Source organism: Pithys albifrons, chromosome 7 (genome assembly GCF_047495875.1).
Source record: "Pithys albifrons albifrons isolate INPA30051 chromosome 7, PitAlb_v1, whole genome shotgun sequence".
In the NCBI taxonomy this organism is placed as follows: domain Eukaryota; kingdom Metazoa; phylum Chordata; class Aves; order Passeriformes; family Thamnophilidae; genus Pithys; species Pithys albifrons.
The window spans coordinates 31148263-31172083 of record NC_092464.1 but is presented as its reverse complement, the minus strand read 5'-3'; the positions used below and the strand labels follow the sequence as shown (position 1 = coordinate 31172083).

The 23821-nt window shown below is 38.8% G+C and overlaps 1 protein-coding gene across 1 annotated transcript in view; it reads right to left on the bottom strand.

Annotated features, from left to right (window-relative positions):
- The window catches only part of HDAC9 (histone deacetylase 9), a 452635-nt gene that overhangs the window by 26149 nt on the left and 402665 nt on the right, over positions 1 to 23821 (bottom strand). The window contains exon 25 of the mRNA XM_071560871.1: positions 2087 to 2220. Within this exon, the coding sequence (XP_071416972.1) occupies positions 2087 to 2220 (134 nt within the window). The remainder of the gene's footprint in view (positions 1 to 2086; positions 2221 to 23821) is intronic.

The window sequence follows — 23821 nt, the reverse complement described above, 5'->3', positions numbered from 1 at the left end:
TTCCTCATTAATGTCTTCTCTTTGGCAACACCTTTACTTCTTCTTTTAAGCCAATGACAGTTTCTTATGGTAATCTTAGTAACAACACACTCTCTAGAGTACTTTTATTCTTCTTAGCAGCCACAGAATATTTTGTCTTTGAAATACTGCTGCACCAGGCCATTTGACGCATGTCCTGAAAGACAATGCTGTGAGTAAGAGCACATAAGAATAATGCTTATTGCATGAGACTTTTCAAGTTATTAAGGACCATGTTTCTTTACAAGGGAATTAAAAATGGCTACATGGTTATTTCTGTCTCCATTCTCAGTTAGTGAATTTTTGTCTCTCCTGAAATTTACTTGTTATATTTTGCAGACAGACTGACTCGTCATTTACCTGATTTCCTGGTCTCTACTCTAAAATGGAAGAAAATCTTTATTCCAGTATACTTAGCCCATTCCTTTCTCTCACAATCAGTACTTTTTCTTGGATAATGTCAGCGACAGCAGAAATAGAAGGTGGGTGTGATATAGTGTTAAAACAAAATAAGGCAGTTTTCATAAATGGGTAGCACCACCAAACGGTGATACCTGGATGGAAGGACCCAGGCACCCACACAGAGGAGAACACATCACATCATCAGCATTGTGCCACTCACATTAGTCCCACAGGGGTGAAAATTTCAGGGAATGGGTTTAGAAGGGCTATGAAAAGCCATGGATGTCGTAAGTTACTATCACAGGGAAGATGACAACAGAAACCTGATTGAGAGTGCCTTGGAATGGCAGCCGATCAGGAAGGTGATGTTGTATTGACTGAGATCATCAAATGCCTCAAACTGGGTTATGTAATCCACATTTCAGCACCTAAATAAAAGGACTAACATTGAGCTGAGCAGCTTTTTCAGTAGCACATACCAAGAGGCTGGAAAACATTCCTTATGGAGCTTTTCAAAGGTGATAGTAGGTGAAACCCAACTAAAAAAACCCTTTTTCTGGGGGAACTACTTCACATTTCTGAGACTATGTTTGGAAAAGCTAACATTTTATTCATTGTATGTATAATGTAAACATAATAAGCATAAAAATACTGTTCTTGATGTGTCATAAAGATGAAAAGTAAAGGCTTAAAAGAACATTTAGAAAATCCTTCTATCCAACACCCATCAGAAGACATGTATGAAGGTGTGAAGGTATGAAGCCTCGAAATGGAAGTGGACTGACAGACTAGCTTGTAGTTTGGCACTAATACATTTGATTGGAAAGGTTATATAGCTATTAACACTTCTCCAAGGGGAAAAAAAAAGTAACACACTGTACTTTATAACAAGGTCTTGCAAAATTCACAGTTTTTTCCCTTCATAAATTATTTCGGCTGCACCTTCAGCAAGTTTGTTTTTCTTCTCAACATATTTGTGAGAAAAAAGATATTTTCTAGTGGACAGCAGAAAAAAATTCACTAATACGAATGCTTATCTTGCGCTTGTGTACTTAAATAGCATATAGTCTTATTTACTTAGTGTTATAGTCTCCTCTCAAAAGTTGTTAAATAATATATCCAGTGCTTGATAAATCTTAGAAATTCCATTTAAATTGCATACAGCTCAACTTGAATCTTAATTTATAAGTTGTTGGGTTTTTTTAAAATATTGGATACATTTTTATTAAAATTTCAGTGTCAAAATACTGCAAAAAACCATGCCTTTGCAATCTCTAGTTCCTAAGATTACGAGATACCTTTCAAAAGACATTTTTTTTCCATGACAGATGGCAAAAAGGTTCATTACTGATGCACACCAATGACTAACAATGATGTCAAATCTTGTATTCAGCCCATCAATAAAAGCAATTTGGAGGTATTAAATATTAGTCGTAATTGGGAGTAATTTAGGCATATGCTAAAGGCTTTGTATAAAGTCTAATTTAGAGGTATTTACCCAAACTAGTTCATTTGAGGTCTGCTCATTTCTAAGACATCTTCTAATTCCATGGTTTTTATACCAAATGAAAAAAGGACTGACACCATTGCTACTAAAAGAATATCAAAGATAGCAGCTTCAGCAAACTGGGATCATTCTCTCCAGCTAGTATGATTTATGTTTTACCTCATTTCCTAAAAGTGCGTTTATACAGGCTTCAGATGCATCGCAGATGGCAGTAAGGTCGTGTCCTCCCTCCAGTGCCAGCACAACACGGCCATCCGCTAACTTCAGCAATTGCTTGGTTAGGTGACCAAAACCTAGTATTCAAATACAGTAGTAAAAATAATTAAAGCAGAACAGATATTACAGATGTATTTCACATCTGGTGCATAAGAATTTAGAAGGCTCCCAAATATTGTACAGGGAGCATAGGATATAATTAGCCCAGTATCCTGTTTCTGACCATGGCCCACACCAGATGGTCCGGAGGCAGATGTGAGATAATGTCCCTCATGCTGATACCTCATTGCTGGAGATTAGTTGAAACATGAGGCTGTCTCTCTTCTTACCTTTGCTAACCATTATCACCTTGGATTCCCCTGCTATTTGCATATCAGTGTGACATATACCCATGTTTTTTAGGGAGATCTGTTATAACTGTTCACTTATGGCATCGATATGACAAATTATATTGTGGTTAAACTATGGTGCTAAAATTAAAAATAACCATGTTTTTTAATGAGATGATTAATTATTTTTTATTTACAAATTGCTTCCTCCTTTGTATTTGGGGTTTCAGAATAATATAAAACCATGGACTGAAAGGTAGTGGAAACATATGTTACCTCTTAGCTCCATCTTGAAGTGTTTTTGGAAGCAGCATTGACAACTGGATCACTTATTTGGATTCAAGGTTTTGGTGTAAGTTGAAATAGTCCAGAATTTCATGGCTATCTCTACCAGTATTGCTCACTCCTGACCAACAATGTTCAAAGAAACTGTGCACCACAGCCAAAAATGATGGCACTTCATTTTCTGTGGTGATCTATGACTATACAAACACTACCACAAAGTTTTCATCTGTGATTCAAGTAAAATTAATTTATTACATTTTAATGACAAAAAATTGCATGAAATATGTCAATTTGGAGTGAACATTTTTGAAAGAATTTTTGTGGTGGTTTCTTAGGACACCTATTTTTGTTTAATCTCTTTTAAGTTGGCAATGATGAATAAAGCTTTGAAACTATTGATGTTAAATAAACATCACATCTAGTTCTTAACTTTTCCACTTGATCTGTACCCCTCTGTGGATGGTCATCACTACGCATTACAGTGCATTTTATATCCTTAAATAACTCACTTAGAAGGCACCTGATAAAGCCTGGGCTTCTGTAAAGTCAGGAATATCAACATCTTTTTAATACATTCCAATGAAGAAGACCATAAAAAAATTAAATAGTACAAAAATTACAAGCATATTTTCCAGCAAATTTTCCAAGACACACATTTAAGACTTGATCTGGCACACAAGCAATCTCATGTTTAGTTCCATTTATATCTTGGGACTTTGTTAAGCACATATCCAACTGTTTTTAGAATAGGGACTTTAATGATACCAGATTTGGATTAGCTGTGCAGACAAAAACCCCCAAAACAACAAAACCTCCTCTACTTTCCACTTCATCTATAGATGATCACAGAACACTTGAGCTGAAATATTGTTTCCTTGGGCTGCTGCGCAATCTTCTATACCCTGTAAGTACTGCAGTTTGGATTCTAGCCAAGTAACTAGACTGTGGTTTAAATTATATAAGGGGTTGAAAAAGAAATAAAACCTTAAAATCTCATTTAAACTCAACATTTCCTCATGAAACAAACAAAAAAACCCCAACAAACCCAAAACCAAAAAGCCCCCCACCCAATCCTCTACAAAACCCCAAATTTAGACAGGATAATAAAAGTGAAGGAAGGAGTGGAATGAGGATAACCTTTAATCTTAAGCCAATTTCTAGTTTCTTCTACCTATAGGATTTATTTCTGTCTGCATGTTACATGAAATCTTTGGGTTCATAAGAAAAGAGTGCCAACAGCACAAAGTGAGTCGTAGATACAACACTTAAAGGAAATGAAGAAGAATGAACAGGCACAGACTTCCTACATCTGTGACTCTCTCTTGGGTCTGTGAGGAATCCAACACCACTTTTAAGATAGTACTATCCTTCGTGTTATACATATTCTGTGAAGGGAAAACTCTATCTATATTTCCGCTGCACATTTGGAATTTTTTTTATTACTGCAAATATTGCTACTGCCCCACTGTAATCTTCTGAGGTATGTGTGGCAATAAATGTAGATTCTTGCTATGCCTTTTTCTTCTTTTAGATAACCCTACATAATGGAACTCATAGACATTGTAACAATATTAGTGTGTCCAATTGGTTTCCTACTGATTTCCCTAGTATCAATGCTATAATAATCATTCCTGACTGAATCAGGATGCAATGAGCCATACTGAAAGCATCTTTCAGAACAAAGATCATGGTAACAAGATAAAGTGTTTCCAAGTCGAATTAAAATGATGGGGCTTTTCTTCAGTTTAAATACCTTGAGAAAGTAAAGGTGACTTGCTAGAAAGTGACAAAATAACTTTAGCCAACAGTACCAGCATTGCCAGGTGACTGAAGGAGTTATGGAAATTCTTAATAAAGAAACTTGGATCCAGTGTCGCTGCAACAACCTAGGAAAGACATTAGCTTCCTCAAGGAAATCCTCTGGAGTGCAGAAGTAAGAAAATGGAAAGAAAGGAATCTTAGTCAAGTAATAGTTTTAAGATGGGCTGTAGTTCATGCCAAATAATTAAGGAAAACAAGAAGAAAATAGCAACAAGCACCATTAAAAGAATCCATCATCTTCCCTGATATAAGGAGATCAAGCACTAGCCAACGCTAAGGTGAGAAAGGAGTCAGACAAACATTTTGAATTCTGGATCTTCCAACTCACATGAATTTCTAGAAACCAGCAGCAGTTCTTGGCCCTTCTATTGTTCCTGCTGAAATCTTGTAAATGTGATCAGTGACTTTGTACTTCAGAGAAGCAGCAGCATTTTTTTTTTAAATTAGGTTCATGCAGTATGCCAGGAAATTGTAAGAATGGGTTTGTGTGAACTATTATTTTCATAATTTCTGTAATTTAAAAGTACCTGTTTCCTTCACAGATCTAATATTTAGATATCCTGGTTAGAACTTGCAAAAGCACTTAATATTCATTTGCCATGATCCTATTACATATTATCATTAACCTTCAATTTCCACAATAAACAACATTAAAACACTAAGTAATTTTGAAATCCCCACTCATCAACTGTTTTATATTTTCTTGACCAAAAAACCCCAACTGTGGGTGCAAAACTGTACATCCAAGCAAAGAAGACTAGATTGAAAACTGTAATCATTATAAACCACATTATGAATTGGAGAGATAAGCAGTATATGAGCCATTATTGGACCTTGAAGTAAAAATATAAACTTTCAAAACAAAAAATAACATGCATTTTTTAATTATACCCTTTATCCTCTTCTAGTGCTATTATTGGAGGAGATATAATACTCAGGTTTATGTAAGAAAATATTCTATTGTGGGAAGGCAGGAAGAGTAAAAATTAATATTGTATTATACTACTGAGCAAACTGTCAGGCTGTTATTGAAGGACACAGTGTACTAATCACTTGAATTACCATCTAAGCAAGTCATTACTCTTTCAGTGGGCTGATGCTCCAGTAAGAACTCTTTTTTTTTTTTTTTTTTTTTTTTTTTTTCTGTTTGTAACAGACAAGCTCCCTGCTCACTCCTTGTAGTTCTGCCAAGCAGCAAGAAACGGCATGGGTAAGACTTCTGCCTCATTTGACCAAAGTTTGCTGGAGCAACTATACTCTGCCTGGACTTACTGAAAATGAAGAAAAAATGTTAAACCCTATAAAAAGAGAATTCAGAGTTATTTCAATTTTCTTTTGTTGTTTTTGAGGTACCTGAAATGGAAAGGGGCAAACAGAAGCTAGGTCAAACACCTCTTATTCAGGTCAGTTCCCCTCCATTATAAAACTGTGTGTTGTGCTAGATGAAGTAAAGCTAACAGGTCAGAGTCTGTATGCACAGACTCCCATTTTGCAAAAGAAACATTTGAGAATGAAGGGAACTTGTGAATATTATTCTTTACACATCTTTTCCTCAGCAGCCAGGGAAAGGAACCATATGGATGGGGTCCACTCCCAACTAGCACTGCATCACTCCTTGTTTGCATAAACAGTCATATATGCAACTCAATTTGCTCACCAGCAAATGTGCAAACATCCAGTTAGTGGGGACTAAACCTGCCTCAGCAGAAAAGAGACACCTTTCCTCTCCCCCACTGTGCATAAGGAGAGCAGATGTCTTCTGAACAGTCATTTTTTTGGGTGACAGCAGGCTGAACAAAGCCGTGATGCTGGCCCTTGCTCATTGGAAGCAGCTGGTGAAGGAATGAGGACACATCAACAACAGAAAGGTTGGCAAAGCTTTAGAGTTATGGAGAAAGCCTCAGCTTTCTCAGGAGCAGGGCCCCAACAGCTCTTCTGGCTTCAGTGTCTTAAAAGCTACAACCCAGCCCAGAATTACAGGCAGAGTTCTGGTGAGCCCTTCTGGATACTTTGAGCAGCCTGGAGAGGAATACATGCAAAACACAATAACTCCACAGTCTCTGTCCTGGACCTCCACGCATGTATTTAACTATTATTTACCATTTAATCATGTCATTACTCTCTAATTTACTTGAGAATGTGTTTTCCTCTCATTAAAACTGTTGCGATGATCGCTGCCAGGATTCTACCCACCAGTGTTCTGTGCTCTTTCCCTGTGGTTCTTTCGTGACTATTTGATTAATTTTCATTGATATTCTTCCAACAATAGCATCTAAAATTAACTGGGTCAGTTTTTACATAACTTCCTGACTCACCAGGGTACGTGTCCTAAATAAATATGACCATACAGGAGTCAAATGACCCTTCCAGCACTAGCAGGAGCTGGAACATTTTGCAAAGCTTGTGTTCTATGATAAGAGAATACATTTTATTCTCAGCTCTTAATTCAGGACCTTTTATTCAATCAAAACTTCATTTGGATTAATGCAGAGGTTTGACTCAGTTGGCAGGACATGGTCTTGAGTGAGGGGGAAAGGGAGAGTAACGCCAAATACATTCTTGTGAAAAACATTTTCCAAATGGCTGAAAATACAAAAGTTAGTGTTGAGGTACCTGAATTTAAATGGTACTTCTGGACTCCAGGCATTAGCTGATGATTTCTTGCTTTTAATACCAAAGAAGGAAGCTCAGTAACACTTCAAATTACATGTCTCAAGCAGGCATTTAATTTAGATTAAATTAGATAGCAATTGTATGTTAAATAAATACCAATGGTCTCAGGAACACATTTTAATGGATTAACAATTTATGTAATAGATGTCTTTATTGCATGCCTGTTAGGTCTACAGTAATATGTTTTTCACAATTAGCTGCTCTTTAGCTGCTACACTAAACATAACTTATTAAATCTCTATTAAGTATATGTCCAAGGATACCTAGGATAACTCTTTGAATGAAAGAAAATGCAAACCTTTCTCACTACAGTAAAAGGCCACCTTGACAATGCTCAGTAGGATGGTCTGGGTGTCTTAAACTCTCTTGAGATTTGGATGATCCAAGTGTGTCATATAGTCTGTTGCATTTGCTTAGTCATTTAGAAAGGAGGAATTTGTACACCTTCACCACACAATGGCAGCACTGACCACTGGACAAAGTGTTCCCCAGAGAAAATACAAGCAGGCTCCCCCAGACTCTTCTCCAAATTAATTCATGCTAAGAATAAAAGGAAAAGATTTCTTTTGGAACTGGAATTATCAAGCACTAGGGATTGTGCATCCTCCAAGTAAAGGTCATAGTAATGTACAAAATAATGATGAAGCTTTTAGAGCCATTATAGTGCTATCATGTGGAGTCAGAGGGAAAATATCCAAACACAGATTTCAGCTGCCAGAGTCAAAGCAGCAACCTTTGGATATTGGCTAGATGTTTTTAGCCCTATTCCTACTATCTCTTTTCTCTGTCCCTTCCTTTCTTTGTTTCTTCACATTCCCTTCATCTCTACCCAGTGTCACAGCTGGCCCAAGTAGTAACTTCTCCACTGTCCTGTCTTTTATATGTTGCTGTTTAGTAAATCCTCTATTAAGTAAAGCCAGCCAAGATGCAAAATGATCCAACCAACAGAGTTCTTTAGTGTTTTTTTCAAGAACATGTAGCTGTTCTGTATCAGAAAGCAGAAGTCAGGAGAGGAAATACAGAACTCAAATACCAAGGTGGCATTTCAGAGTCTCAGATTCAGATCTCTCTGAAAAAGTTGTTGATTCATCTGTGGATGAGGGGATTCTCTGTGGAGTTTGAGAGTTTTTTTTCTTTTTCCTGGAGATTAAAAACCCTCTAAAGGTATTCTATGAAGATAGACTAACCAGAGTAATAATTATCTATGAAAGTCTGTCCCATGTACTGTGAAATCTGCCAAGATGATATTGCATGTGGTATTACTGTTACCTTGATAATTTCTTCCAAATCTGATCAAGTTGCTGTTTTAAACTGATACACAACATATGCATCTGATGTTAGAAGTTACAGATGATTAGATCTCCAAATATGAGTCTAGATTCAGTAAGGGGTTGGCTAAAAAAAAAGATATCTGATAAAAAATAATTCAAAGTATGAAGAATTTGCATCTAATCTGAACTAGGATAAAAATCAAATACTACTATTGACCATCCAAATAAATCAGTAAGCTTGATTAAGTTTGAAGAAGCTTATTATAATGCTACTGCTTATAAAATCAATTTGACACATTTTTAAAATATGTGGTGTGAAGTTTCTGAGTATAGCTGCAATGTGGGCACTGAGTTATAACTGAAAATGATCTGATGGAAAGATCTAGTCTTATTTCTTTTTCTATCTGATGAAAAGCCAAGTCAGTTAATTTTGAATTGACCCAGGAGACTAACACAAAGGATCTGGTTTAAAGCCCATCACTCAGAAGCTAAAAATTGACTGCCATTTTCTGAAGATGGTCTACAAAATTCTGCCAAGATAAGCAACATAGACTAAGCGATCTTTCCAACTTATGCAGTTTTTCAGAGACTACAAATTAAGGTTCTCACTTTATTTGCAGTCATTCATTCACCCTGCCACATCAACATATCGGATTAAATTAAGACCTAGTTCCTTAGCCAGTGTTCATCAGAACATACCATTATCTAAAGGCCTAGTCTCCAGATGTGGATCATTCATCATTCTAAGACTAGTAACACAGACACAATAAGCATATCAGGGATAGGTTCTTGTAGGTGGATAGCTTGAGGTAAACACTCTATTTCCGGACTAATTTGGCATCAAGTCTCCTGGTGAGCTCAGTATTAGTGTCAGAAGTCTAGTGCCCCTCGGGATTTGGATCATGTTGTTTAATAAACATCATTTTATAAAATCAGAAGGGAATAAGGCAGTGCATTTCTAAGGGATTACTGTACATCTCAAATAGTTATTCACTTTCCCTCTGGCCTTGTGCCCATTAACCCCACCTGACATATGCTATAATCACCCAGAAATGCACTGCCTGTCACCACTTATTGAGAAGGTAATGTGTAAAACTCACTAAAGGAAATGGTATTGAAACTAGGTTTGGGGTTTGACTCCTTATAGTCTTCTGATTAATTGCAATTTCCAAGTAAAATACATTGAGGAACATTCTATTATGCTGTTCTATTACAAAAACATGTTAGAATTAAGGATGTGATTTCAACCCATACAACAGCCCCTTTGTACGTTTTCATACTATTAAAGGACACACAGATGCCTTGAAAAACCCCACTGAGTAACAGCAACTGTAGCTACCATTTGAATGACATAGGTGGCTCTATCTAGCCTTCTCCATGCATAGAGAAGTTATGTCAGAACCTTGTCAGTCATGTTATTACACAACAGAGTTTGCAAGAGCCTTAATGTGGTGGGAGCACAAGGAAAAGGGCAAGGAGCTGCACAGGCCTCAGGTGAAGGCAGGATGGATGCTACTTTGTTCTGATGAAGAGGAGGTGGAAACACGTAGAAGACATTTTTGTGTTCACTCAGACTGAAATATATGACTCATCCTCATTACAGATATGTATCCTTTTAAATTAGGGCTAAGTTTGGCTGCTGGGTAAATGAGAGTTTCACGTACAGTGCAACTTGTGATCTGGAGCAAGTTAATTGGAATATAAGTGGTCTCTCTGTTTCCCCATAAATCCCCCTCCCCCACCCAGTCCAAGAAACACATATGAGAATAAAATATTTTTAGAATATTGAATATCTCATCCCTGTCCTTCCAGTCTTCCAACAGTTATCAGAAAGAGCCTTTCTGTGAGCTCCTGAAGCCAAGTGGTGACCCACAAATTACTGCTTCAGAACTAGTGCTTCAGAAGCCCCCACAGAATTCTTTACTCAGTGGTTTTCTACCTTTTCTAAGAAAAAGTTAAAATGAGCCTGGGTGAAAAAAAGTACCTCCAGGCTGAGCAGTCAAGTAGTACTACTTTCTGGACTTTCTCAGAGTGAGGAGCAGAGTGACTGATTCTGCAAGATATGTATATAGGCAAATTGCCACTCTCTGCTGCTACCATAGCATGACAGCAGTATTAAGGGGAGCTGGCAACCATAAAATAATTGGTAATCTCAATTGAACTACAGAAACATCAAGACAAACAATGACATTTCTGTGCTACACTCAGACTTAAATCCAGCTAACTAGTGTCAAGGTAATTTGAGGACTCCAGATGTTGTTGCAGCTGCAACAATCATCTTAGTCATTCTCTCTAAAAGTGGGAAGTTCACAACAGGGCAAAAATCATTCATTCCACATTGAGATACTGTTTCTTGAGCAGCAACAGTAATTTCTTCTTCAGCTTTTCTAACTGGAGACACTAAAAGTCTACCAGCGCAATAGCTACTGTTCCTCCCTCCAGAGATTTAACAGCTAGAAGTAAAATAACCTGCTGCCAGAGCTCAAAGCTCCCTTCTGGCTCTAGAATCTTAGCAAACAAGGTATATCAACTTGCAACATCAGGATTGCATTTATTCTTCCTTTTCACAAAAGCTGAAGAGCCACAGCAGCTGAAAGTTTTGACAAAAATTGTCCACACCTTGTAGCAAAGTCACTTAGAAACTCTAGACAACAAAGTTGTTCAATTGTCTCACTACAAATAATTAGAGAAGATCAACAGGAAAAAGTATCCAAGTCAGAACAGTTCCTCTCATTAGGGCAGGCAGTGCTCTCTCTAGCAGAGAAGGATGAACTCTTCAGTCATTCTCAGTTTTGGCCAAAGTGGTGATGTCATTTCATAAAATAAATGGTCGTGGACCAAAATTTCAGCATCTTCCCACTGTTTTTACCTAAATTTTACTGCTGGACACTACATTAGAGGGAATTAAAAATTAGTTAATTAATTAATATTAATAACACATGAGAGAGAAGAAAGGAAACAACAAATGCAACATTTGAGAACTGGAGAATAAATAAAACTGTATGTTGTGTTAATAAAAGAGTCTGTTATTAAATAAGATGATAAATACTTATGTGACTAAAGACAATAAATGCATGTAAGTAAAATTACTGGATAAGCAGGAACAAAAATGAACGTGAACACAAAAAAGGTCTAAGCACAGGCACCTGACACATGTGTTTCAGGTGACAGGTTTGTATGTATGGACAAAAGTGTTCATAATACTTAAAGCAAGTAAAGCAATAAGTAAGCATGTACTTGACAATCTTCTCCAGGGACACCCCCTTGTCGCGGGGGAGAAGCTTGCGTGCCCTCATGAGGTTGAGAGCTATGCTGGAGGTGGTTTGTGCCGCCGGTAGGGTCTCCCATGCCAGACAGGTCTCAGCTGAAGGGTCAGACAAAGTGTGTTCATGGGAAGGATGGGCTCGCTAGCTGTCTGGCAACCATCCTAGGAGAAGGACAACTCCAACCCCAAACCCGGGCAGATGGAGCTTGTTTAGCCCTGTAAGGCCATCCATCTAAGAGAAGGATACTCTAACTAAACCTACATCCTGAGGTATTCGCTGTCACCATCCAAGCTCGCTAGGCTGTGGCAGATGAACCTTAGGGGTAAAGGGTGGGGCCAGTTCTGCGCACGCTGTGTCTCACCTAAAAAATCCATTGCGCGGGCTTGAAGGGTTCACCCACATTGCAAAGCTCTGTAGCGACAGGTGAGGGTCGAAAACGGCAGGTGATAGGAAGCAGCTGGAAGCCGCAGACCCAACCCTGCGTGCAGGTGGTTCAGGATATGAGTCATTAGAGACTTGACCCCGGAGATGACAGTCTCTTGCCGCAGCATCCTGAATGACCAAGCAGCCTTTTCTAGGGACAGCACTGCTTGCTCCACACGGAGAGGGGCCTAGCAAAGGTGGCCTAAACAAAGCTCATCTCCACACCCGGTTGGATAACCGCGGCCAATCGGCATCTTCCATGCGGTCAAACAAAAATGAAGAGATTTCAAAGGCATACACCTGCCTGCAAAGGTGTGCTCAAACTAACACTTGCATGTTGGGACATCAGAACCATGCTTGATACTGGGGATAGTGGACGTCCTGAGCATCGTTCTGCTCTAATTGCCCATGAACTGTCACGGCTCAACATTGACATTGCTGCTCTCAGTGAAGTTCATCTTCATGAGGAAGGCAGCCTTAAAGAACATGGTGCTGGCTACACACTCTACTGGTCAGGCAAACCCAAAACCGAAAGACACCTTTCAGGAGTTGGTTTCATGATTAAAAACTCCATTGCCTCCAAACTTGAAAATCTGCCGACAGGTCATTCCGATCGCATTATGTCCTTACGCCTTCCCCTACACAACAAGCAGCATGTTGTTCTTTTTAGCATATATGCCCCAACTGTGCAAGCTGACCCAGTGGAAAAAGACAAATTCTACACAGACCTGCGCTGCCTCACCCAAAATGTTCCTGCAGATGATAAGATCATAATCCTTGGTGACTTCAACGCCAGAGTAGGTAAGAATTCTGAAGCCTGGAAAGGAGTCCTGGGCAAGCATGGCGTTGGAAACTGCAACGACAACGGACGCCTCCTGCTAGAGTTTGCGCAGAACGGCAGCTGAACGTCACCAACACTGTCTTTCAACAGAAAGACAGCCTGAAGACAACCTGGATGCATCCTCGATCCAAGCACTGGCACCTTATTGACTATATCTTAGTACAACAGAGAAATGTCAGTGATGTCCATCATACTCGAGTGATGCCGAGTGCAGAATGTCAAACAGACCACCACCTTCTGCGCTGCAAACTTAACCTCCACTTCAAGCCCAAACTTAAGAGAGGTGGCATTCCAAGGAGGAGGCTCCAAGTCAGCAATCTTCAAACAGCCACAGTGAGAGACAGCTTCCAGGGAAACTTTCAAACTAGACTTAAAGATAATCCCATAGATCCCTCTCCTGAAGCGCTTTAGCAACATATTAAAAGTTGCATCCTGCAGTCCTCTGAAGAGTCCCTAGGGTTCTCCTCCAAGAAAATCAAAGACTGGTTTGATGAGAACAATCAAGAGATCCAGGAATTGCTGAAGAAGAAAACTGCTCACCAAGCACACCTTGCTCAGCCATCTTGCCATATAAAAAAAGCCGCCTTTCGTCTTGCATGCAGTAAGCTCCAACAGAAACTTCAAGACATCTAGAACAAATGGTGCCTCGACCTAGCAGAAAACACACAACTATGTGCAGATTTGGGTGACCAAAGAGGATTCTATGAGGCCTTGAAAGCAGTGTACGGACCCACACACCAGGTTCAAAGCCCCCTACTCAGTGCAGATGGTCAACTGCTTCTAACAGATGAAACCTCCATCCTGAACCGATGGTCTGAGCACTTTCAGACTCTCTTCAGTGCCAACCGTGTAGTCCAAGGCTCAGCGATTCAGCACATTACACAACAACCGGTGAAACATGAATTGGATGCAGCCCCTACTATGGGAGAGATACTCAAGGCCATACAACAGGTGAAAACTGGCAAGGCAGCTGGGGTTGATGGAATTCCACCTGAAATCTGGAAGCATGGAGGTCAAGCACTCCATGCCAAATTCCACGAGCTTGTTGTGCGTTGCTGGGAACAAGGGGAACTACCACCAGATCTCCGTGATGCAGTCGTTATCACCCTGTACAAGAAGAAAGGAGAAAAATCAGACTGCTCAAATTACCGAGGTATTACTTTGCTCTCCATTGCTGGTAAAATCCTTGCAAGAATACTTCTGAACAGATTAGTACCCACTATTGCAGAAGATCTTCTACCTGAAAGCCAGTGTGGTTTCAGAGCCAATAGGAGCACCACAGACATGGTGTTTGTTCTCAGACAACTGCAAGTGTAGGGAACAGAACAAAGTTCTCTATGTAACCTTCGTTGACCTCACCAAAGCATTCGACACTGTGAGCAGAAAAGGCCTGTGGCAGATCTTGGAACGTTTAGGATGTCCCCCCAAGTTTCTCAAAATGACAATCCTGCTACATGAGGATCAGTGTGGACAAGTCAGATATGGCGATGCGCTCTCTGAGCCCTTTCCAATAACCAATGGTGTGAAACAAGATTGCGTTCTTGCACCAACTCTATTCACAATCTTCTTCAGCATGATGCTCCAAAGAGCCACAGCAGACCTCGATGAAGAAAACGGCATCTACATCCAATATCGTACTGATGGAAGCCTCTCCAACCTAAGGCGACTGAAGGCCCACACCAAGACCCTGAATCACCTTGTCCATGAGCTGCTTTTTGCTGATGATGCCACCCTCGTTGCTCACACAGAAGCAGCGCTGCAGCGCTTAACATCCTGCTTTGCAGAGGCTGCTGAGCTTTTTGGGCTGGAAGTCAGCCTGAAGAAGATGAAAGTTCTCTACCAACCTGCACCTCAAGAAGTCTTCCATCATCCTCACATCACCATAGGCAATTCAGAGCTTAAGTCAGTCCAGCAGTTCACCTATCTGGGAAGTATCATTTCCTCAGACGGTAAGATTGACAAAGAGATAGACAACAGGCTAGCAAAGTCATACAAAGCCTTCGTAAAACTCCATAAAAGAGTCTGGTCCAATAAACACCTGAAGAAAAGTACAAAGATTAGTGTCTACAGAGCCATTGTACTGTCTACTCTTTTATATGGGTCTGAATACTGGGTCATCTACCACCACCACCTGTAACTTCTCAAACGCTTCCATCAGCGCTGCCTCCATTCAATCCTAAACATCCACTGGTCTGATTATGTGACCAATGTGTCTGTTATTGAACAGGCAGGGGTCACCAGTATCGAGGCCATGCTGATGAGAACGCAGCTGTGCTGGGCAGGGCACGTCTCCAGGATGGAGGATCACCGCCTTCCAATGATTGTGCTCTATGGTGAACTCGCCACCGGCTGCCGCAAGAGAGGAGCCCCAAAGAAGAGATACAAGGACTGCCTGAAACAACACCTCAGCCTTGGCCATATTGACTGCCATCAATGGTCCACTCTGGCCTCCAATCGGGACTCATGGAGACACACCATTCACGACGCTGCTGCTTCCTTTGAGAATGCACGGAGAGTCAGTCTTGAGGAGAAAAGACAACGCAGAAAGAACAGTTCCTTGCCAATGTCAGCTAGGGAGACGTTCCGCTGTGCCTTTTGTGACCAGACCTGCCTATCCTGTATCAGCCTTTTTAGCCACCAGCACGCTTGCAGCAAGTGTGGGTAGTGCCCTTCTCAAATCTTCGTTCGCGAAGCCTGGGCATGATGATGATGATGATTTGACAATAAGCTGGTCTCCCTAGGAGCAATCACATCACTTACACTGTCACAGAAAAAACCTAAAGGAATCCAATGCACAAGTTCCTGAATTTATAGCAGTTGTTCCTTCTAACTTTTTCGTTTCTATATCTTCCCAGACCGTGTCTTACTCTTTTGGCTCATCACAAACACCCTTGAACTATTCTCCAATATATACAAATGCTTAGTGGCAGTGGAAAAGGTGGCCTCTGTCTCTCTCCTATGTGATCTACGACTCCATCTCAAGCTGACAAACTATACCTGATACATCTAGTCTAACATGGAATAGCTCAAAAATGGCCTGGAAGTCTTTTTAACAAAAATAACAAAATATGGATTTTCTTTTACTTTTCCTTGTATGCAATGTGAACTCAAACAATAAATCTTTGCATTCATTATAATACTTGCAATGACTAAATGTTCACATCTGAGTAGAAAATATATCTGAGGACATGTCCTTGCAGATAGGTGAAGAAAAAAACCTCCAAACTGATGATTTTTGGCAATGATAGCTATTAATAAAACACAGTTCTTTAGTGCTAAAATCTATACAAATCAGAGTAAGATCTGGATGTTGCCTATTCAAGAGATGTGAAATCCAACACATGCAGCCAGCAGGGCTGATATAGGTGTGATCAAACAGGTGTGTAGTTGCAGGCAGAGGGGGCTATAAAAAGCTACGGGGTTTTTTTTCAGCTTATCCTGTTTCAGATGGCCCAGAAACAGGCAGGAATAGCTCTTGTGATGTGTTCAGACTTGGAGGTTTGTACCTTTTGTACATGCTGTACTGGGTCTTCCTCTATCCTCACTGTGTCTGTAAATGCTCAAGAGAAATTATTTTCGACATGACCATTACCTATTCTATGGGAATACTATATAATACTTGGGATTAAATATTTATGTCAGACGCTGTGATTTTTTCATCGGCAGTTGCAAGGCACAAGTGACCAGATAGTTGATGTTACACATTCGAAGATTGAAAAAAGAAAAACATTTTTATTTAATCTGAAATTAAGATTCAAGAAATAAGAAATTTAGGGCTCCACAGTGCCATTTTTGTATTACCCACGGAATTCATGATTTTTAAGTCTGCTTTTCATTATAGAAAAATGGATAACAGAAAAAACCTGATAAACAGAGCTATACGTGTATAAAGGTAAAGGAACATTTATTTCCTCTATGGTTTAGCTTTAGGCAGAAACTATGAAGTTAGCATTTACTGCTGGTTTATACTTACAACCTAAACTACGCAGGGAAAAGCAAAGGCTCAGAACAGTAGATGCTCATTTAATTAATATCTCTGTCTTACAGCATATGCAAAAAGGATCCATTGTGCAAGAAATCATAAATCTCACTTGGTCTAACTTCAGAGCAATTGACCTTGCAACCCTGTTCCTCTGTGCACAGCTTTTGTATACAAGTTCTAGATTTACTGTTTTAAAGAAAGAGTGTATAAACAATTTCAGGTAAGACTAAAGTGAGCAACTCATTCATCCTACAGGTGAATGAAAGTTTGTGCCAAACTGGAAAATTTGTTCTGGAAACAGTCTCTATTGATGCTACTTTCAGTAGATTCAGACTCAAATTTTTCATTTCTTTAATTTTACATGCTGCTGCTATCTTAATTAGGAATGAAACAAGGAGAAGAGAAATTACATGTTTTAGCAGTTCATTGGACAGCAGAGACTATTACACGGAAACACAATGACATTTTGCCAGTCCAAGAGTATTCCCCTGTCAGTCATAAAATGACTGCTACAAATAAAAACTTCTGAGGACTTCTCAAAGAAAAAGGCAGAAGAGAAAACACAGACAGCACAAATGTAAATTCTACTTGCTCTTACTATAACTGTACAGTATCTTAAATTCTTGATATTTCTTTTTTATGTAAATAAAATTTCAGGCCACATCTTAAAAAGCGCAATGTGAAAAGCACACATATCACTTTCATACGTATGTTCTAGGTGATGTCTATAGAAACAATGACAAACCCTTTCCTTGATGAAATACTGTAAAGCCTTTATTAGAAAATTTGACAAAAATGAAAATGTGTTATCTATATGAGTAGTTCTTATTAAAAATCTCAAAGTAACTGGTTCCAAGATGAATTTTGGCAGACTCTGAAGTCCACATATGGGAGTGGCAACTTTAGCACTTAGTAAATACCTAAAAATCTGCAATTAATCCTAAGAGATTCTTTTGGGGTTAGCCACTTCTGGAGAGCTCTGGTACTCTTGAGTCAGCCTCTGGAGGCGCCATTAGTCATCTCAGGATCTTGGGCTTTTAATTCAGACACCAAGGTAGGGTGGTTAAAGCTGGGGCAGCCCAGAATATCTCAAACTCCCTAGGAGGTTATCCCTGTCCTTATATCTAAGTATGGGCAATCTTTTATACATTAGACGAACTGATTGAAGTAATAATAAATGAATAGTTCAGACAGTGTAGCCCTGCTTTATGTTCATAACACTGTTTGTAAGCACATTTCAGTCTTTACTAAATGTTATATTCAGCTTAGAGACTCCCAGCACACTGCTTACTTTGACTTCCTAAACTTAATTATCCATTTCTTATCAGTGCTCATAAAATGACATCCTATAGTATCTGCTCTCTTAATGTGTAACTGAAGCTTTATATACAACAGGACAGGGATTAATTAAGGTAAAGTGATAACTACTAAATAACCAGTTCTCTTGATCACACAAATATCCAGGAACCTTTGCAAAGAACTACCACTCCTCTGACTTAAATGAGAATATAAATTAAAGCCAGTGAGTATTTCTTAATAAGAATTGAAAAAAGAACATGAACAGGGTAGGATGAATGAATTCTAAAAGCAAAAGAAATGTTTATGAAAAAGAACAGCATTTGCATTCCTATTTATTTGCTTGGGCCACTTGCCCCTTTTGTAACCTGATAAAACTAACGAGCCAATACAAATCAAGATGACTTAGTGGAAGAACAGCAAATGGCCATTGTAAAAGTGGAGGCCAGAGGAAAAGGGACGCCACAAAGGCCCCAGTCTCGCAATTTTTTTTTTTTAAGCAGATTTAATGGGTGTGCTCTGGCCAGACACCTTTAGAGTCAGACAAGCCATTTAACTAAGAAGACAAATCAGCAAGATCATGTCTAAAGGCAGTAAAATGGAATCATAATTCAACATGTTACAAAGTTCATATTTTGAAAAGAAATTAGTAGAAAACTTGCACAAACTATTTTTCATGAAAATATGTGCATTCTACAAATATTTTTATGTGATAAACCAGAAATGTTACTCTTTTCTTCATAGAGAGACATATTGGCTTGTTTTCATTGATTTACCCTGACTGTCAAAGAGCCTTCCAGAAAACAGTGGATAAGCTGAGAATTTATACAGTCCATATCAGACAAATCACTGCAAAGTTTAATTTTTCCCCTTGCCTGTTTGACAAAACTGCAAGACAGCCAAATACAGGTGTTCAGATATATTCAGACAATGCTCTTTTTTCTTTCTCTCTTTTTAATATAATATTTTGTCATTTACTCTGGTGAAAACATTATGGTTGGTAAAGTAAGATCAAGCAATAATTCTAATTTTTTAAAGCCTTTAAAGCATTTTTTGAGAAATATGGTAGTTTAGACAGCACATTTATTCAGTTTTAATTTTTGTGCTGTCATACATCAGCACTGAAGTCCTGATTTAGAACACATGCAGCTTGCCTTTGAAGTTTTGGCTGTTTTTTTAACAACGGCAAAAAAAAGATGTAAAGAAATTAAACAGCACCCAAAAAAAAAATCATAAAACAAGGCTTTTGTGCTCTTGATTTATATATTGGTTTTTAGGTCTGTTTAAAAAAAAAAAGCTTTATTCTTAATAATCTTTCATGGGAAGCTTTGCTCTGACATACCTTCACCTAAGCCTTTTCTTCTCTGTTGACCTTTCTTTTCTCCTTCCTATCCTCTCAAGGCTCTGAACAGTGCTTTCTAGCATCTTTCCCACTCAGTAGGAAAATGGGTTTATTGGAACTATTATGAAAACCAAAAGAGTATAAAATGTGCAAGTGATATGCTAAATTGATATTTTTGGATGAAAGTGATAAATATTGCAAGTAAATAGGACCTCCAAATAAAACAACTGTTTTCTGCTAGTGCTTGTTGGACTCCCCTTCTGCCCTGTATATGTGCAGTGGTATACCAGGTCCTTTTGATCAAGTTACATAACACTGGCTTTTCCCAAGGAATGTATGAAAGCTGATGGTTGCCATTGTTTGTCCAATGTGTTGTAATGAATATGAAACAATACCATATTTGTTTGTTCTGTGGCCAGATTCTTCCTGCTTTTCTCTCTCCCTTTCAGCTCAAGGATAAAATTGTTGAAACAACAAAGACATCACAACCAGCTTTATAGTTTTTCTCCTCCTTCGGGTCTTCCATTCCTTGGAAAACTGTAGTGCATACTAGCATCACCTGAAGGTACCAACACTGGGTGCTGTGAAGAATGTTTAAATTGCAGTCTACCTGCAAAATATACTGAAAGGAAAAGCAATTTCTGAATGGACCAAGTCCTGAAGGTGTCCAGAGGTTTAAAGAACATTAAAAAAAAACCCCATAATTCATAATTGTCAGCCCAAATTATATGTGTGCAGTACGAATGAGTATATGTAGAAGGATACGTGCAGGGTATTTATGAGAGCTGAAGGAGCTGGAGAAGCAGGGGCTAACAAGGGACCTAAACTTTGAGGAAGGTTAACACCGTCTTGTTGGGAATTAGCTGGAGACCTCCTCATCATGGTATTTCTCCCTTCATCATGTCATATCCATATGTTTCACGTCTGAACCCCTTCTAAAATATTGCTTACTGTCAACAGTCAAAGAATAAAAGCTGTATCTGAGGCAAAAGTTCTTTTTGTATTCCAGATCATTCATAAAATAGTGCAAAATAACAAAACCAACAGAATCTCCCATTTCCAACACCGACACTTGGATTTATGTCAAAATAGTTTTCCCCAGTGAAGTGTAGTGGTAAGCTTATTGCAAAGACACCTCTGAATTCCAAAATATCACTCTTAAAAACCACATGAAGAACTTCTGCAAATTTTTTGCTGAATATTGAAGGTTCTGCAGTTCATTTTATTTTTATGGCATTAAACTACCCATTTTAGCAACCTGATCTGTGTTAACAGAAGACTTGGTTATCATTTAACTGTATTTCATATTCAACTCATGACCTTTCTACATATTGAAGAAAATACTGCTGGAGGGAGGAAAAAAATCCCTTGATTTTAATATTTATCAGGATTACTCTCCCCTGCCTTTAACTAAGGGAAAGTTAGCTATCCTGTGTTTTCCACTCCTCCAGTCCATTTACTTCTCAGTGAGGAGAGAAGAATATCCCATGGAAGATCTGTTGCACCAATTTTCAGAAAGGAGGAAGATTTTATGGAATTAAACAGTTGTCTGCATTGCCTGTCATGGACAAATCTGGACTTAATAAGATATATAATATTCAGAAAGCCAAACTGAGAAGGGATGCTCATTTATGGCTCCAAAAGACTGTTCACATCCAGGCAGGTAAAAAATGCTTTCATCTACCAAGGTCATGCTTTGGCATTGTGAACATAGCATGCTTAGAGTAAATATGAAATTAAAGATAAATGCATTTAAATTAAGTAGATGATGCTTCTACTAATGTCTCAATAAAAATTACTCTTGACAGAGATATTGTAGGTTACAGAGCCCTACTTTCAAATCCCGTTTTATTTAAACAACTTCAAATACTAGTCACATAATACTAGTATATTATTTATATACTTACTAGAAAAATATTTTTAAGTATTTTGAGTATAATAATGCTACCTAATATATTTAAAACAATCATTCAGATTTCAAGCTAGCAGGAACATTTTTATACAGAAGCCATGGACATAACTTAAAAATCATGTTTACTTATAACACGTAAGAAGTCATATTACCACATTGTGATAAAAATCTTTTTAGCTTTAGAGTGGTTTCATCTATGAATATCTAGTAGAACATTCCCTAATTCATAAACTTTGAAAATAATTTTATAAACACAGAGAATTTCTATGCCAAACTGATTCCATTAATCCCAGTTATAATTCCTCAGACTACACTTCTTATGACTCAAAATATTTGCTATCATATGAACCCACTTTGTACCTTGCTTTCTTTGCCTATGACATACATCATCTGCTCTTTTTAGCTCTGCTTAGTACTTAGATCAGTCTCTCCCAACACTTTTTAATCCACTGTTCTTTTCTCTTCAATATACTGGCACTTGTCTGCTAATAACATGATAAAAACTTAGTAAGTGGTATGCATTTATCAGGGTGGCTTTTAGATATCCCAGAAAAAAAGGGAATTAACAATTTGTCCTGGTGTTTTAGAAGTTAAGCCACCCAGTAAAAAGAATCATTCCATCTTGGATGTTTGATGTCCAGCCTCCTCATCCTCTCACCTGGGATTTCCCAGGATGAAACACTGGAAAATGTCCTCCTCCATCATGCATTAATTTGCTGCAGTCAAGTCCTTTCTTTCAGTTTAGCAGTTGACATATCTCTAAACAGTGCTACCATAAATATCTGTATTCCTTTTAAAAAGAGACATTTGAAAGAGGGAAATGATTTCTTAGAGAAATAAATGGAAGCAAATGAAAATCGAGTCTCTAGGGACATGCTCCAAGACTGAAATCTGCACAGATCAATCTCCTGAAGTCAGCAAGTGATAAAAGTCATTGATCTGAAACTAACAAAGAAGGCACAGTTAAGTAACATAATGATATAATTATAATAAAATAGATCAGGGAATATTCCTGTAGTAGTGAGAGGCCTTTTCTCGGAACTTTTTTGATTGTGTGCTTATTTTTGATATTCTTCTGAAACAGTCTTCTAATTGTGCTTCAGTTTTCTTAAAAATTAAGGAAGCATTCAGAGCAAATCAATATATTTTTCAGATACTCTTTCTTTCACTAGAGTTTTAACAAAGAGCAAAAACAGGTAATGAGAAAGGACAGTGTTATCCATCACACTAAATTAGGTGGTTGAGTCATGAGGACAATAAGGATGGGCAAATTTTGAAGAAAAAAGTGGGCTACTCAAGACATAATGACTGATATCTGGTTTATAATGCTCTAATTGTCAGTAGTCAGCCAAAGCCAAAAGGCTGCTATTATCTTTCCTCTTCTTGAAGTATAAGTCCTATCTTGGAATGGAAGGTATTTTCCACTTTATCTTTAAAAAAATACTGCTGACATGCTCTAATGTTCAGTGGTCACCATACTAGAGAGGGCTCTACAAATAAAGTGGTTATGTGATAGGTACGCTTGTTATGTTGTAAGACAGCCAGTTCCATTAATTACAAAATTTTCTTTGAATATAATGAAATATAATAAAAAAGCAGACCAATTATCTATAAGTCTTTTCCAAAATGTACTTTTCTTACGTTTATTGTTTTTACTACAAAATGCAAATTGCAGTAAGGAAAATCTTATTGGATCTGCAAGGTAGACACTTACGATTCCACATTTGAAATTTTCTTCTTTTTTCCTTTTTCCTCTTTTTCTCTTTTCTGTTTTTCCTTTTGTCTTTTCTTTTTTCCCTTCCCTTCCCTTCCCTTCCCTTCCCTTCCCTTCCCTTCCCTTCCCTTCCCTTCCCTTCCCTTCCCTTCCCTTCCCTTCCCTTCCCTTCCCTTCCCTTCCCTTCCCTTCCCTTCCCTTCCCTTCCCTTCCCTTCCCTTCCCTTCCCTTCCCTTCCCTCCCCTCCCCTCCCCTCCCCTCCCCTCCCCTCCCCTCCCCTCCCCTCCCCTCCCCTCCCCTCCCCTCCCCTCCCCTCCCCCTCCCCCTCCCCCTCCCCCTCCCCCTCCCCCTCCCCCTCCCCCTCCCCCTCCCCCTTCCCCTTCCTTCCCCTTCCTTCCCCTTCCCTTCCCTTTCCTTCCTCTTTCCTCCTCCTTCCCTTCCTCTTTCCTCCCCCTTCCCCTCCCCCTCCCCCTTCCCCTTCCCCTTCCCCTTCCCCTTCCCCTTCCCCTTCCCCTTCCCCTTC